This window comes from Enhydra lutris, unplaced genomic scaffold (assembly GCF_002288905.1).
Source record: "Enhydra lutris kenyoni isolate GAN:26980312 unplaced genomic scaffold, ASM228890v2 scaffoldscaffold20, whole genome shotgun sequence".
Lineage (NCBI taxonomy): Eukaryota > Metazoa > Chordata > Mammalia > Carnivora > Mustelidae > Enhydra > Enhydra lutris.
Window position 1 is genome coordinate 3342222 of NW_019154104.1, and position 12088 is coordinate 3354309.

At 55.3% G+C, this 12088-nt stretch overlaps 1 protein-coding gene across 1 annotated transcript in view; it reads right to left on the reverse strand.

Annotated features, from left to right (window-relative positions):
* Positions 1–12088, reverse strand: part of LOC111148708 (Ras and Rab interactor 3) — a 117340-nt gene that overhangs the window by 31605 nt on the left and 73647 nt on the right. The window contains exon 5 of the mRNA XM_022505502.1: positions 6186–6277. Coding sequence (XP_022361210.1) covers positions 6186–6277 — 92 coding nt within the window. The remainder of the gene's footprint in view (positions 1–6185; positions 6278–12088) is intronic.

A 12088-nucleotide genomic window follows, 5' to 3' on the forward strand; every position in this document is an offset into this window, starting at 1 on the left:
GAGGTTGGTCAGCACCAGGCATGTTCTGGGTAAGGGGCATGGGACATCCCAGCTGTGAGGGCACAGGTGGCTGGCTAGCTCTGGAATTCTTGAGTTCCTGACCTCTGGGTAACAAGTACTATCGAGGATCTAGCTCAGCATCTTCCAAAAAGGGTGCCAAGTTTTGTGAATCATTTCAGATGGTGTCTAGGCCCCCATGGGCTCACTCCAGCAGATTCCCCTGGAAAGCGGTGGGGATGTCAGTCTCCTCAGCCTCTTAATTTTAGACACTGATATCGCAGAGTCCCTTGCTAACCATGGGGCCAGGCCTCTAGCCTCTCATCCCGAGCTCCTTACTTCTGGGAGGGATTCGTCACTAAGAAAACTGCCAAAAATAACGTCAGGAGCAAACACGCATTGCATTCTGGCTGTGTAGGCAACTTGCTTTACATGGGTCATTTCATTGACCCCTACCACAGGCCTTTGATGTAAGTCCTAATATTGTCCCCAGAAGACATGAAGATTAGAGACCCAGACTGATTAAACAACCTGCCCAAGGTCCCAGGTTGGTGAGTGGAGGAACCGGGATTTGAACCCAGTCAGACTAGATCTAAAGCCTGTGTGCTCAGCCCCTGGGGTTCTGTGTCTTCCTTCATAGGAACTTGCAACACTTCCCATCTGAGTTGCTCTCCCAGGGTCGGAGCTACAGTGTGGTGTGCGCCTCAGAACTGGGGATGTGGTAAGAACAGCACAGGCTCTAGACATTGAAAGAAAGGGAACATGATAAGATGGCGGATGGCAGCCATTGTGTGCCTGCCCTGAGACAGGCACGCCCAGGGAGGTGGGCCTTTGCCACCTGGTCGGCCAGGGGGTGGCAACTCCAGTCATGGGGAGCAAGGTACAATCCACGACAATGAGGCTGCTGGGACACTGACTGAAAGTGAGTGTGTGTACACTGCCCACCCTGGAACATGAGTCCCTTCCAGGGAGGAGAAAGGGGCTCCCTGTTCAGCCCTGGCCTGGGCAGAGACCCTGTGTGGGACAACCTGTGGCAGCTGGCCAGCTGTTTCCATAATGACAGGGATGATAACTGTTCACAGAAACTGTTCCCCATTCACAAAGTTCCGTGTGCCTCACAGCCACCGCCAGAGGACGTAGGGAGCCCGACATGCGAGGGGACCCTCAGGCTCTCTCACGGCCAGAGCAAGCTGGTTTTCAGATGGTCTGGGCCCTGCATTTGCTCTCTGGGGCAGCTACTGACCTCTGCATGACTGACCCACTCTCCCGGGAACTTCACGCTAAGCACACAGATGTTCTGGCCCCAAGGGTTGAGCACCGAAAGCCCCGTGTGCCCCATCTACACGGCACCAGTACAAGTTGTCTCCTGGGAAGTATTCCAGCAAGGAGAAGCCAGTCCGACTCAAAGGTGAACTGGCAGCAGCCCCATGTGTGAGCCGAGGCCACTGACGCTCCCCTCCAGGTTCTCTTAAGACCTTCCTTTGGGTAAAGATGAAGTAATGGGCAGATGATGAACGGAACTGTCTGCCTACACCTGGACATTCTCACTGCTCACTTAGACCCCGGCCTTAGCCTGCCCCCACCTCCACCCAGTCTCCTTGTGACACGATGCTGCGCACAGAGCAGACCCTTGGTTGCTCTTTGTTCGGAACTGAATCACTGCCGACCTTTTAGCCCGGCGTTCAAGGCCCGTGGGATCTGGACCTGCACATCTTTTCCAGCTTCACTTGCGGAGCAGTTACCCTACTCACTCCTTCCTGAACATGTCACGGGGCTGTCCCACCTTAAGGTCTTGCAAATGCCGTTCCCTCTGCTTGGACTCCTTTTTCTACCCTCTCCACCTGGCAAACTCTTAACACCCCTTACCACCCAGGTCAGATGGAACCTGTTTGGTGGAGCCTTCCTGACCCGTCCAGACCTCCCGTATACTCCTCTGTGTCCCCCGCAACCCCAGCTCTGGGGCACACCCTGACCCATGTGACTAGCACCGGGACTGAAATTCTGGGGTTCTGTCTGCCTCCCTCCCGCCGCCTCCAGGGTGTGAATATTGGCAGAACCGAGGCATTCCTGGCACAGAGCAGGAGCTCAGCCCCCGGGCTCACACAAGTGCATGCGCTTTGCCAGAGTGGACAGGCAGGCGGGCTTCTGAGCAGGGGCACGTAGGCAAGGTTCATTTTGATGGTAACGTGGGACTAACCTGAACTAGGGGAGGACGGCTATAGGCAAGAAGAGATAAGAAAATAGGAGGAGGAGGGCAAAAAGAGGGCCGAGGAGCTCCGGCCGGCCCCACAGCCTGGCTCAGCGTAGCAAGGTGCGGCCATCACGCACAGAAAAAAAAAAAAAAAAAAAAAAAAAAAAAAAAAGAGCACATTTTCCACCACTTGCATGTGGACTCTGGCAGGATCAGCACAGACAAGGGGGCTCAGAGCAATGGGTCCAGGGCCTGGGTGACTAGGAACTGCTCCCCCGCCCCTAAGATAAGCCTCGTGGTTACACTCCGCTAGGGCAGCTTCAAAGCCAATGCCACTCTGAGGGATGGGGGAAGCTGGGACCGAGAAGCTACATCCTAGGGTCTGGGAGCCTGTCAGGGAACCATAGTGGCAGCCTTTATACTAGGAAAAAAAAAAAAAAAAGGGAAGTAGGTAACTTTCTCTGCAGCCTGCAGAATGCCAAGGCCAGGGGAGAAGCGGAACCCAGTCATGCAATGCTAGTGATTGGCAAAGCAGAGTGGGGGGTGGTGTGCGCACGTACACCCAGGCCCGTGGGCACCACGCCAAGCCTCAGCTCAGCTGCTGGAGATTCCCTGAGCAGCCGTGTCTTCCCTGCCTCTGTGCTGTCCCCGGACTGAGGGGGATGTGTCACCGGCCTGGCAGCGTCCAGCAACTCAGCTGGGGATGCCTCTTGCCAGGTGTCTGCTCCTACAACCCTCAGTGGGCCTGGGTCGGGCCAGGTACTGGGCCATTGGCTCTGAGGGCCAAGGTGATGAAGGCTTCATGCTTGGGGAGCCCCAAACTAGCAGCAGACAGAGAGGGGATGAGTAAATGCAGCAAAGTATTCCAGATACCATGGAAACAGCTTGAAAGTCCAACGAGTTCCGTGAATTCGTATTTTTGTGGCATCCCAAGGATGGGCAGTTGGACTCCTGAGGTGTCATTCACACTTGGGTGGTCGATGGGTGTTTAGTAACTAGGAGAACTCTCACTGTAGAATGTAAAGGAAAAAGCAAATTCCATGCAAACTGGGAAAAGCTTGGAAGAGAACAGGTGCTTTCCCCAAACATGTTTTTAAACATGTTAAGCATATTTATACCTCCAACGTGTCTGAGACCCTCTGCAAATCTAACCCTTATTTACCGTTGTTTTCTCTACGTTCCTCCAGCACTTAGAATCGACTGTAACTTCAGTCATTTCGTGCTGGGTTGCTGCCTGTGTGAGTTCTGTGGCCCCAGGATGACGTTTCTACAACCTGCTCTCCCCAACGCTGGCCTAAGGCCAAACCTGGACCTTCTGAGGTCAGCTCATGGGCCATGAGCAACCCTTCTGGGTTATCACGTGGTGCTGACCCTACAAAGATATAGCTCTGTTTCAGCAACATTATCCCTGCCCGAGCACCCAGGCTTTGCGACGATTTGGATATTTATTATTCATTACATTCTGCTCTTTTTGTAAAAAGTGGGGAGAATGCCAGAGTAAGCTGTAGACACTACTGATAAGAGACACAGAGCCTCACAACTTACTCCAAGGGCAAGGTCAGCAGGTGGGGCGGGGCCAGCGTGAGCAGGGGCGGGGGGGAGGGGGCGTGTTGGTGGAGGCCAAGGGGAACAGTGGCGGGCAGTTGGGGGAGGCAGGGAGGTGGGACCTTTTGCTCTGTTTCTTGGAGATTCCCCAGTGTCCCTTCCCTAAGTCCCCTTTTAATCTATGCTGGTTCGAGTGGGTTTCAGTTCTTTATCAGGAGAACCCCTGGTGTACAACAATGAGAGATGTGCAATGCCTAGTGTGTGTGTGTGTGTGTGTGTGTGTGTGGTGGGGGGGCCTGGGCATATTTTCTTTGTCTTGCATATTTCATATCAGTGCTATAGGTGAAGGTCAGTCCAGGAACACCTGCCTGTTGTGTAATCCCTCCCAGTCTTTTTTCCTTTTTGCAATGCAAGTGCTGACTTAAGCTTTGATGGCTGAGGCCTGCATTTCAAAGAGGCAACCTTCAATACCTTCAATACCAACACTAGTCACAAGACCAAACAGCCCTAAACATCCTGGCTGCCTTCCTCCACGGAGGCTCCTCTGCGTTAGCGATCTTGGTTGATTTAGATAACCGACCCTTTGGGCCACCTGTTTTCTCTTCCAGCATACTAAATTCCTGTCCCCCGTGTTTTCAATTCAACTGAGTGAGCGTGTGAAACCCCAGATTCCCCCCATCAGCCCCAATAAAAGCAGAACCCCAAGCCCACGTGAAGAGCGAGCAGAAGGCAACTGAGGGCAAAGCACAGGCTGACACCCCTGCCCCCCACCCACCCCACCCCTGCACTCCCAGGTGGGCTATGTGAGACTTTCCTCAGGCACTCCCAGCTGCCCTAAAGCTAAGGGAAGGGAAAACAAATGGTTCACGGATAGAGATCACAGTCCTGCAGGACGGAAGTCTCCCTTCGTTTACCAAGGTCTTAGATATTTACAAGGAAAATGCATTCCTATCAACAGCCTAACTTCCAGAGACCCACAGAATTTCCTGGAGCCCTAACCTCCCCGTTTCTTCCATGAGTGATGTGGGAAACTGAGGCAGAAGGGAACGGAAACAAAGTTAAATTTCTTTATGACCTGTAGCCCGAGGACAAGGGCCTGAGATAGGCAGAACGTGACATCCCTCCTGGGAGCTCCCACCTATCTTAATGTTAGTGCCTTACTAGAAGGAAAAACAACTTTAGCTTGATAACAGCTGGGCCCCCAGGATCCTAAGAGTCTTCCGCAGCATGTGAAAGTCCTTTGGGATGCCTCCCTTTGTCCTTCCCTCCTCCAACTCCCAAGTATGTAATTGTTACTTCTCACATCCCTAGTGCAGCAGCCCTTATCGGCCCAAGGGTCCTGTCCCCGTGCTTTAATAAAACCACTTTTTTGCACCAAAGACGTCTCAAGAATGCTTTCTTGGCCGTTGGCTCTGGACCTTACCCACGTTCCAAAACCATGCATGAGCGCTCTCCCCATGACCTCACTGTGGGGCCCCAGGGGTGCTATGTAGTTTCCAGCTCGTGCGAGCAATAAACCTTTATTGGTTCAGTCTCCCAATGGTTGTTGCAAACGTTGGGCATCTTGCAAACATACTAAGAACCCCGAGGGCTGGTCCAACCACAACACCAGGCCCTGATAGGCTGAGACCAGCACACAACATGGCCTGAACCCCACGGCGTTCAAGGCCTCAGGCACACAGACCCCTCCTGTCAGAAGTAAACCTCCCCAGACCGAGCCCATGCATCTCCCGCTCCCTGCTGACTTGGCCTCAAACCGGGCCCTGACTGCGGCAGAACGGAGAAGGTCATGAGGTGTTGCCGAGGGCCAGCGGGGAGGCCCTGCTCAGGGTCAGAAAGGCCCCGGCACACATCCCAGCTCTGTGCTTTCCTGCCTGGCCCACTCTGGACACACTTCTCCACGGTGCTCAGTGCTTTTGAATCTTGAAAATGGGGACACGAGGACGACACAAAGACAATGCCAAGCAAGTACGAAGCCCTGAAAGTGTCATTATGCCACTTCAGACCTGAGGGGAGAGGTCACTGGGGCTGCGCGGTCCCTCACCCCACATCTTGTTCACAGCCATGTTCCTGTCGCCCTTGCTTCTGGCAAGGGTGGGCCTGGAGCCAGGGCTGGGGTCGTGCTGGTGCCCAGCCCTGGTCAGTGGACGAAGGCCCGGGCGTTTGGCTCAGGCTTTCCCACAGTCTCATCCTGGCAGTGGGGTCAGCCTGTGCTGACCGGCCCTGGCTCCCCCGGACCCCACAAGGCTGTGCGTCAGACCTTATGGGCGGTTGTAAAAGGTGCCCTTTTGAAAACTGGGAGACTCTCCAGGCTACCGGGCCTTGGCAGCCTGGGGAGCAAGACGGGAGGTCCCACAGGAGCTGGGACTCAGCCTGAGGGGCTGCCCCTGTGCCCCTCTGGTCGTTGCATCCTAAAGCCCTGCCCCTGCCCTGAACCTCGGAGGGGACTTACCCAGGCCCAGGCTGGAGATGGTCTCGAGGTCTGTGAAGCTGCTGGCCTCCAGGATGGCCTGGGGCAGCCTCAGCGTGAAAGGCAACAAGTCTCTGTGGAGACAGGAAAGGCCAGAGGTCATGTCAGGGAGAAGGACCCTTGTGTCCGTTCCCTGGCCCTCCGCTGGCTGCTGGGGCCTCTAGGCAGACCAGAAACTTCCCTGGGGCTGAGGGGCTGAGCCCTGTGGATGAGGAAGCAACCAGTCAGACGCAGTCCCGGGCCAGTCCTGAGGGACCCGCAGAAATGGGAGACTCTTCTCCCTGGTCGCTTGTTTTCCTGTATCGTGGGAAGCCCAGGTAGCTTCCTCTAACGGTGCCCTTCTGGGTGGAGGAACCCAGCCCCTCCTGCCTGCTACCCACTGCTGCTCCACACGGAGATGGGCAGAGAGCACCCAGTCAGACTTCCCCAGTGAAGGCTACCAGTCAGCCCCTCGGGGCGCCTCAGGCCCCGACCCAGACTGCGCTCTCAGCACTCATTCCCACCTCAGGCCACCACTACCCCAATCTCTAACTTGGCAGGATGGTACCATGCAGTCCCGTGTTGCCTCAGTTTACCTGGGTGGCTGTCTGGCCTGCCAGCCGGGTTTCCAGTGGCTCCTGGGTCTCTGTGTATGTTGCCATGGGCAGCAGAGTCCCTCAGCTCCTCCGGGGTCCACCCCACAGCCCCCAGGGCAGTCTCCCACACTCTCTCAGCCACCTCCTCTGTTGGTCGAGATGCTGCCGGGATGGCAGGGGGCCAGCGCCAACCCGGGACCCACGCATCCAGGGCCTTCCAGGGCCTTCCTGGCCCCCACTCTGCCTCGCGCGCCAGCTCCTCCATTCTGCCCACTGCACACCCTTCCCTCGCACTCAGGGGCCTCCCGGCTGCCTCCCCAGAAGGCACGCTCATTTGCTTAGAGTGCGTGTGCCTTGCTCATTCCCACCTCTCGGCGCATCCCAGGCGACGGCATCTACTTCGATTCCACAGAGCCTCTGAGGCTGTGCCACCATGGACCACCTCCTCCTCCGTGACCTGGTTATGTGCAAGGATTTCATCTGTCCCCGCTCCCTGCCACAACAGCCAATGCACCCCTTCACCCAGGGGCCACCTCTTCTGATCCAAGGAGAAGTACCCACGGGAGGGGGTGTTTGCTGGGCAACTAGTAGGTGCCCAGGCACTGGACTGGGTGTTTGCAGGCCTTATGTCACATGACAGTATTACTATTTTTTCTTAAGATTTATTTATTTGTTTTGCAGGGGGAGGGGCAGAGGCAGAGGGAGAAGCAGACTCCCCGCTGAGCAGGGAGCCCCCACACGGGGCTCGATCCCAGGACCCCGGGATCATGACCTGACCTGAAGTCAAGAGTCGGACGCAGTCAACTGACTGCACCCCTAAGCACCCCCCAAGCACCCCAAGTACTGTATACTGATATACAGTAATCAGCTATCACTATAACAGAGCACCCTTATGGGTAGGTATTAATACCTTTGTATTACTTAATTTATTACAGATCAGAATCCCATGGGGGAGCTGCTAAAAATGCAGATTCCCAGAACTAGGCACATAGGTTCCCAGGATTGGGTCTGGGGTTGGGCCAGGGATCCCTATTTTTCACCAGCTCTCATGAGGATCCTGATGGACACAGCCTGGGATGGGAATCAGAGGCCCCAAAAGCAAGGGCTATCGGTAACCCTAAAAATTAAGCACCTCTCCAGGTGTGTGCGTGTGTGCGCACATATGTGTGTGTGCCTGTGTGAGTGTGTGTGTGTGTCATACTTACAATCTCATATATATACAGACATATATTCTCACACATAGATTCCCATACATATATATACTCATACTCAGGAGAATATGTATTCTTATTCTTGTATTTTCCTGACATCATGGACTATTAAGTCCATTAAAAAGCATTCATAAAAAGAGAAATTTAAAAAATGGAATAATGCTCCAATGGAATCTGAATGAATGTTCTAACATGTCCCCCCGCACACGCTGGTGAGTCAACTGTATAACCTCTTGGGGTGGGACATGTCCTTCCCTAGAGGTCTCAGTTCTAGCCAGTGTCTTTCCACCAGTGTCTTTTTTGACCATGACTGCCAGTTAGAACCACATCTGGCATCATGAGGCAGTGTGTGTGCACACACGCTCTCTCACACACTCATAGAAAATCATGCGTAACTAGTGCAAGAGTTTAACAAAACAAGACTTATTCCAACTTACACGAGACACATTCTGATATTTATCAGTCTAGTTTAATTTTTCGTTTAAAAGGAGAGCAGTCATGGGGCGCCTGGGTGACTCAGTCGGTTAGGCATCCGACTCTTGGGTTTCGGCTCAGATCTGATCTCATGGGTCATGAGATCAAGCCCCATGTTAGGCTCCATGCTCAGTGGGGAGTCTGCTTGGATAGCCTCTCCTTCTGTCCCACCCCCTGCTTTTGTATCCTTGCTCTCGCTCCCTCTCAAATAAGTAAATAAAATCTTAAGGAAAAAAAAAAAAAAGGACAGCCGTCATGATCCAACAGACGGATGTTATACCCCCTCTAGGGTCATAGGAGTGGGAGGTCGGTGGGTGGGGCTGAAAGTTCCAGTCCTCCAAACCAGGGGTCTCCCTGTCACCAGCCCCTCCTGAGGCCACCTAGGGGCCCTGCCTGGGTCAGCTCTTAGCACAAACTCAGGGAGCACTGAAGGGGGCTCATTAGGACCAACAAAACCCACCCTATCACTTGGGAAATCCCAAAGGGTTTTAGGAGCTTTGTGTCAGGAATGGGGACAAAGACCAAACCAGATAACTTCCGTGTTATTCTCCACTCCCTCTTGGACTGTTACCAAGGATTGAAAAACACCACATACCAATGATACTATCTAGTTTATGCCAGTTCTCTCTTCCCCTGAGGGCTCAGCAACCCTGCCCAGAGGCTAACGGCCACCCAGTTCACAAGGCTACTGACTCCTGGGAGTGCTGAGAATTTGTCCTCACAATCCTTCAAAGGGGCTTAGTAGTGTTCCTGGTTTGTACGAAGTGTTCCAGAAATGACCAAGTGTGTTCATGCCTCTGTTGCTCTGGAAAGGAGCCCCAACATCTCCTTGGCTCCTCTGCTCCCTTACTCCTCTCTGCAGTGGCTGTCTCTACCCTGCTCAGTTCCTCCAACTGTTGCAGAGGCGGGGGCCTCCTCATAGTGCCTGCATGGCTGCTGTGGCCCCGGACTGGTCTCCTCTCTCCCCCTGCCTCTATTCCACCTCCTACCGCAGCTCTGCAGCTCTGCTACAGTGCACACTGACGTCACCACAGCTCCTGGGAATGGCATTCAAGGTCTCCCCTCTCATCCCCACCCATGTGTCTGGTTCTCCCCCCGCAGCCATGCCCAAGCTTCCCACTGCCAAGTTTTTGCCTGTGCTGTTTCCATTACCTAGAATTCTCTTCCTACCCTTCCTTGCCTGGCCTCTGATGTCACCTCTTCTACAAGAAGGCCCAGACCCTCCCATTAATGGAAGGGGAGAACTGAAGGGGAGCAGCACACACACCCTCTCACCCCCAGGCCTGTACAGGGGAGGGGGGGGGGATGGGAAGAAGTACCTGGGGCTCAGGAGTCCAGACAAGCTTGGGTCAAATTGGCTGAGAACTCAGCTGTGCGACCCGAGCTAGAGACATCCCCAGCCTCAGTTTCCCTCTCTGTAAGAACACACGCCAGGCCCTCTGGCAAGCCCTTGCAGGGATCTTCAGGTTGGACCCCCAGCACAACCTGGGGGCAGGAGGCATCTGTCCCTGGAGTGGGTCTCCAGGTGAGAACACCTATCCCACAAGGCCACAGTAGGGGTTAGAAAGGACTCTGTGGGCAGAGCGTAGACCTAGCCGACTCAGCAGCACAGACATCGAGTCAGTGGGAACTGGTCTGCAACGTCGCTGCTGCCATCCCACCCGGACCCATAGATGCCTGTCACCGGCTCTGCCCGCCTGCCGCCCCCGCCCCCCACCCCCAGCGCAGCCTCAGTGTGGCCTGCTCCCGAGGGCTGGCACTTGAGGCCCTCAGTGGCTTGTCATGGCATGCTGGAGCCTCACGGCCGGTCCCACCAGCCCCAGGGGGAGCCACAAATGCCTCCACTTTGGGGGCACAAAAGCCCAGCCCCATTGGCTTTTGGTAGATGACCCCGAGGTCTCGCCTATGCTCAGGGAAGCCTCTGGGGTCCTGCTGAGGCTGGGATGCCTCCTGCAATCGCGTCCTTGCTGGGCTTCTCTGCCTGCCCCATCCTGCTCCCCCTTCCTCCCCACTGTGCTCTCCTTGTGGGGGTGGCAAGTCCTCTCAACTCTTGCCCATAAGAGCAGCTCTCGGCTAAGCTATTACTGTGCCCCATCCCAGAGCTGCTGAATCAGTCTCGGGGTTGGGTGGGGGCAGGAGTCTGTATTTTTCACTGGCCTCCTGGGCGATATGGGACCCAGGATGGTCTGGGAAGCCTCTCTAGTCCTTACACCAGACTACCCTCCAGCCTGGAGCATTCGGGGGAGCTCCCGGAAGCGGAACTTGTAGCTTCCTGCGCGTGGGGGGGCGGGATGTTGTGGGCTGGGGGGCGTGGCGGTGCAGGATTGGGGGAGAAGCGAATTCCTCCAATGAGCGCTCTGGCGCTGTGTTGCACCTTCTCTATCATCCCTTTGACAGGTGAGGCCACCACAGGCAGGATAGGCCAGGTGAGAGCCAGGTGACGGTCTCCAGCTCCTAAACTGGGGTTCTTCCACAGCACCGCACCCCTGACACATGGCCTTGGCGCTGTCGCCAATTACAGCAGGTTGACACCCAAACATATGGGCTCTGTGCCCTGTGATCTCCTTGTGGTTCCCAGAGCAGTGGAGGGCGGACAAACAGGTACCGGCTTCTCTGGAACACAGAGAGCCGCCGGAGCCCGGACGGTTGGGAGGTGACGATGTGAGCTTGGTAGCTAGGGATCCAGATCTCCCCGGACAGACAAAATTACTGCCCCCAGCGGAAATGGAACTAGGACACCTTCTGGCTGATGGGCAGTGTGCTGTGTCTTTATCCTCCCCTTCTCCAGCACCCCTCTAACGGGCATCAGCACCCCCATTTCACAGAAGAGGAAGTTGCGTCTCAGAGAGATGAGGTAATGAGCTCAAGCTGTGGGCTCGGGGATTATGTCATTGTTTATTTATTCATTCAAAGCACCTGGCCTGTGTCCAGCACCATGCTGGACATGCCCGTCTGAGATAAGAACCTCTCAGAACCGGGACGGGCCTGTCCGCCTGAGAGTTTGGCATGTCAAAGTATACCATGGCCCCGGGGGGCTCGGGGGCTTTGCCTGGCACGCCCAGAGGAACATGCTAGGTCGTCCGAATTAGCCTGAGAGGCACACAGTGGGGAGGTCGTAGCAAAGCTCACAGACCTCGGAGCTTTACGTACCTTGAATCTCCACCCTGCCTTTAACCAGCTGCGCCACCTGAGCAAGTTCCTTCTCTTAGTCTCAGCTTTCTCATCTGTGAAATGGGAACTGTCTGACAGATTTATGAAGGTAATGGACAGCTCAGCACCGGGTACCCGCGAGCTCCCGACAGGTGGCCATGGCTGACAGCTACCATTGCCAGCATCACCATTCCTGCCCGCCGGAGCCCAGGAGGGGCCCACTAGGCGGGAGGGCTCTTCTGGGATGAGCACGGTTTTCATTGAGCGGCAGCAAGGATGGGTCTTTCCGCAGCACAGAGATGTGGGCCTGGAGCCCCGAACCCCGAGACACTCTGTCCTGCCCTCCTTGTCAAGGCCCTGCAGCTTAAGCCATGACGGTGCGAAGATGTATTTTTACGTTCCTGTTGACCTGAAACCAGTTCTGAGTAAACAGAGCAGCTCTGAAGGTGGTGACCAGGCACCCACCCCACCCAGC